This window comes from Ciona intestinalis, unplaced genomic scaffold, assembly GCF_000224145.3.
Source record: "Ciona intestinalis unplaced genomic scaffold, KH HT000052.1, whole genome shotgun sequence".
Classification (NCBI taxonomy): Eukaryota; Metazoa; Chordata; class Ascidiacea; order Phlebobranchia; family Cionidae; genus Ciona; species Ciona intestinalis.
Window position 1 is genome coordinate 63,442 of NW_004190374.1, and position 3,943 is coordinate 67,384.

General features: G+C 34.6%; 1 protein-coding gene and 1 non-coding gene across 2 annotated transcripts in view; both read right to left on the reverse strand.

Annotated features, from left to right (window-relative positions):
* Window positions 1-457, reverse strand: part of LOC100182525 (protein Spindly-like) — a 7,264-nt gene extending 6,807 nt beyond the window's left edge. Inside the window, exon 1 of the mRNA XM_002129138.4 lies at window positions 332-457. Coding sequence (XP_002129174.1) covers window positions 332-419 — 88 coding nt within the window. The 5' untranslated portion in view covers window positions 420-457. The remainder of the gene's footprint in view (window positions 1-331) is intronic.
* Window positions 458-2,173: 1,716 nt separating this feature from the next.
* mir4031 (microRNA 4031) lies at window positions 2,174-2,227 on the reverse strand. Its single transcript, NR_034424.1, has one exon. It is a non-coding gene; the product is annotated as a microRNA 4031 (primary transcript).
* Window positions 2,228-3,943: the final 1,716 nt, after the last annotated feature.

Here is a 3,943-nt window from a genome sequence, read left to right on the forward strand (position 1 = left end):
TAACGTAGGAATCAAACGTAACAATACGCATTCTATGACGTAATAATCCAACCTTGGTTTAATTCATAACGGCTGATGTGGAAAATACGGTGACGCAGCACGATTTCGCGCACTTTCAAAGTTAATTTTCGACACGAACGCCCGAGTTTTTTCAAAAAAAAATTATACAATGAGTATCAGTGAGACCTAAGGAACATTTTGAAACCAAAATTTTAGGTGGCCACCAGCTAAAGGATTACCACTATTGCACATTAAAAAACTCATTTTAACTTACTGACTTTTACGTTAATCCCATTATTAATAAACAAACAATTTCATGAATTGAACATACCTTGTACCCCAGCATTGTAAAGATCTTTATTATTTTGTTCAATCGTTTCTTTTAAACTTTCGATTTCATTCTGGAACGAATTTGCCATCTTTATTTTTAACAACAAATATTATTTTAGATTTCCCGCGAACTACAAACTATGTTCTGTGTATAGTAGGGCGACCAATATATGGTCCCAAATGCACCGAGAGCGGTAAATATAAAGTTTTCCAACTACTTTGTGTGGGGGAGGTCTCGTTTTTTTGGTTTTCACTTTTGTTCTCAAATTTTAAAAACTGGCAACTTTACCAGTAGTATGCGTTTTATTATACATTGTTGAAATTATGCGTAAGAAATTGGGATTTGAAGTATATCATGGGGTAAATAAACATATTTTTTAACTCTTTAAATACGATAGCAAGACCAAATTAGTTAAAACAACGACGAGAAGGGAATTAAAAGAAAAACTACAGTCGTTAAAATACGCTGAGGGTAGAATTAAAACTAACATTTAAACCGTGACTGCTAAACCCACGATACAGTATAAATAAATCAGTGTGACAACTGACGTGACACTTTATTAACGACATCATCATAAATACGATTGTTTGTTATTTATTGTTGCGAATATTAAAACAAAACAATTGCAATTAAAATCGTTCATCGTCGACATTTGATTGAGGACTTCTTATACAACGTCAGCAATCGGTTGAGGGCCGGCGGAAATCAAGCATGAAGTGACGTGACGTAAATGACGTATTGCCGACCTTTGCCCTACAGCACATATACACCAGCAGGCACCATGGCTGCATATGTATTGGCATGTCCAGCTGTGGGGCCTCATCTAAATAGGATACAATGATAGAAGAATGGGCCAACTCCGGCCTAAATCCTATTGGCGAGGCTCGCTGTCAAAGCTCGGTAATCTAAAATAGAATAAAGTTAAGATGTGACGTTACAGTTTGTATGTGACGTCATCAACGTGTTGAATCTTTCGTGGACAATGGTTCCAACTGTAAATATTAGTTCGTCATAACCTGTTTAAAACCACGTCAACTAAGTAACTGCTGCAAACAACTCACAATAACGAAGATTAAAATAGCAGGGTGTGGTAAGATGGCACAGTAGTCAATGTATTTTCTGTCTTATTTTGTACAAAACTAAGGGAAATTAAAGAAATATATAACCGTATCCTCACGACTGTAAAGAGCGGTGTTATTTGTTAAAAACACGACCAGGAAGTCTGGGATTTAGGTGATAACGTTGTCGCCTGTATATAAAGTTTAAATGTGAATTACAGAGACATCTGTAAGTAGAATCTCATTTATTATGTTGTGATAAACCAGAACATGCCCATGTGTCCCCCAAGCAGGAAAGCAGCCAAATTTTCTTGGTTTTGGAAGACGATAGCGAAGATGAAGTTAATTAAAACAACTTAATGCAGATGGGAATTGACAGGAAAGGGATCGTTTGGAACAAAGTCCAGGGAAAAAAATTCCAAAAAAAAACTTATCTGCGAAACAAATATTTTAATAATCGTATTTTAATCTTCTCGCAGTAATTGACTCGTCGTATAATAGTGACGTCATGTATATGTTTGTGATGTCATAGTTGCAACAAGTGTGTGTGTTTCTCTTTGAAATCAATATGACGTCATAATAGATGAAACTAAGACGTTTAATAGATCTTTATTGTACCGATTGTCGTGTCTTTGTTACGTCACAGAACACGTGATTTTTCTTTGTTTATAAGATTTCTATGAATACAACAATCTAAGCTTTTAAGTTTCTTACCAACAAAGGATTATGACGTCACAGCAAACATTGTATGATTACGTCACAGATGATAGTAATGGTCGCGCATCCCAGAGCGACGGTACATGTTCGGTTATTTAAGAATATGCGCCGACACTTTGGGACATTAGACCATTATGACGTCACTATCCACGCTTTGTCTGCTTATAATGAAGGGAAGTTGACCCGAGTTCGTTCACTGGATCTACATACGTCACTTCCCTTCTATCTAGAAACGCCGAGATATTGACGTCACAATCCATATTATGATGTAAAAATAAACTTGAATTCTAGATTTCTTCAGCAAACAAACTAATTTACATCACAATGCACTCTATGACGTAACAAACCTCCCACACCTCGTTGTTCCTGAATGAAATGAAACATCGACCGCTTCTCGTTCGACGCGTGTCACGCTTCGCTGCATTTCGGTGTTACGTAACTGAAAAAATTAAAGGGGACGCGATGTCGTAACGATATATCGATTCATACGTCATAAAACTAGTTCATATGATAATCAAAAAAAAATTCTGAAATTAAATTTGTTTTTACAGTTACGAAAACAAAACAAAAAGCATAAAAATGCAAGAAAACAAATGTTTATTGTTGCGTCACTTTAACTAGTTGTTACATAAGCGGTGAAGCCGAAGAAGTCGCCATTTTGGTAAAAGTTCTAAGAAAATTTGTTGTTATGCAACCATTAAATTTAAACAAATCAAAATCCCAACTTAAATATTATAAAAAATGTGTTAAACGTCTTGTTGTATTGCATGGTTAACACTGGGTACTGTGACGTCATATTAACTTATTGTTAACATGTGGCCTTGAATGACGTCATGGGAATTCTGGAATTTTTTGACAAAACTCGAAACGTGACATCACGATTTTAAATTTTGTAAAAAAAAATGCTGAGAAAGTAGTCTATTGCTGGTGTGTTGTTGAAAACACTTTGTTTTGTGATGTCATAGACTAATCAATGACATTGGTTGGCCTAACGATTGTTTCATATGACGTCATTACAATAAACGTCATCAATGTTGCTGTCTAACTATGACGTCACAACATATATTAACAATAAGTGGGTGTGACGTCATAAAGTGTTTCACAGAATGCAAATACAAAAGTCACGTGGTCTACATACATTATTGATGACGAAACAGACGACGTCATTAAATATTCATTGTTTCAAAACAAATTTTCGCTTTGTTACGTCATACCTGCCCTCAAAATTCAAAACTTTATTTTTTTATTCAAGTAAAGGGGCCAAGTTGTTACGATTTAATATCAAGTTAATACCTAGTTTAGTTTTTACCTGCAAGTATTTTTATCAGTACCGTGTTTTAAAGATTACGTTTTGATGGTATTTCCTTCTCTTTGTTTTTTAATTAGTTGGGTCTTCGCTAGTGTTTTCGCGAAAACAAGAAATTTGATATTGATTTAAAATAACTCAATACACTTTCTTAAACTTTAGTTTGTGGGGAATATTGACCTGCAGAAATCTTTACATGTAAAATATTAAGGTTAGAAAACGTTTTTATGATGAATAATATAAATGTTGTGATTCTTTGTTACTACGGTTACACATCGTTAAGGTAAATCCGAAGTATCTTGAGTTTTGACATTGCCAAAATGTGTCTTTTTTCCAACAGCATGCAAAGTTGTAAAAAAGACACAAAAGTTATATAAGCTAATTTGGTTTTACCTTGACGATATAGCTTGAGGAGAAATGAAATTCGGCGACTTGATAGGATATTGCGAGAAAACGACAGTCGGTTAAAACTCGCTTATTGTTCAAACATACTTACACGAAATTTAACAACTAGCATCGGTAGAATTTTAA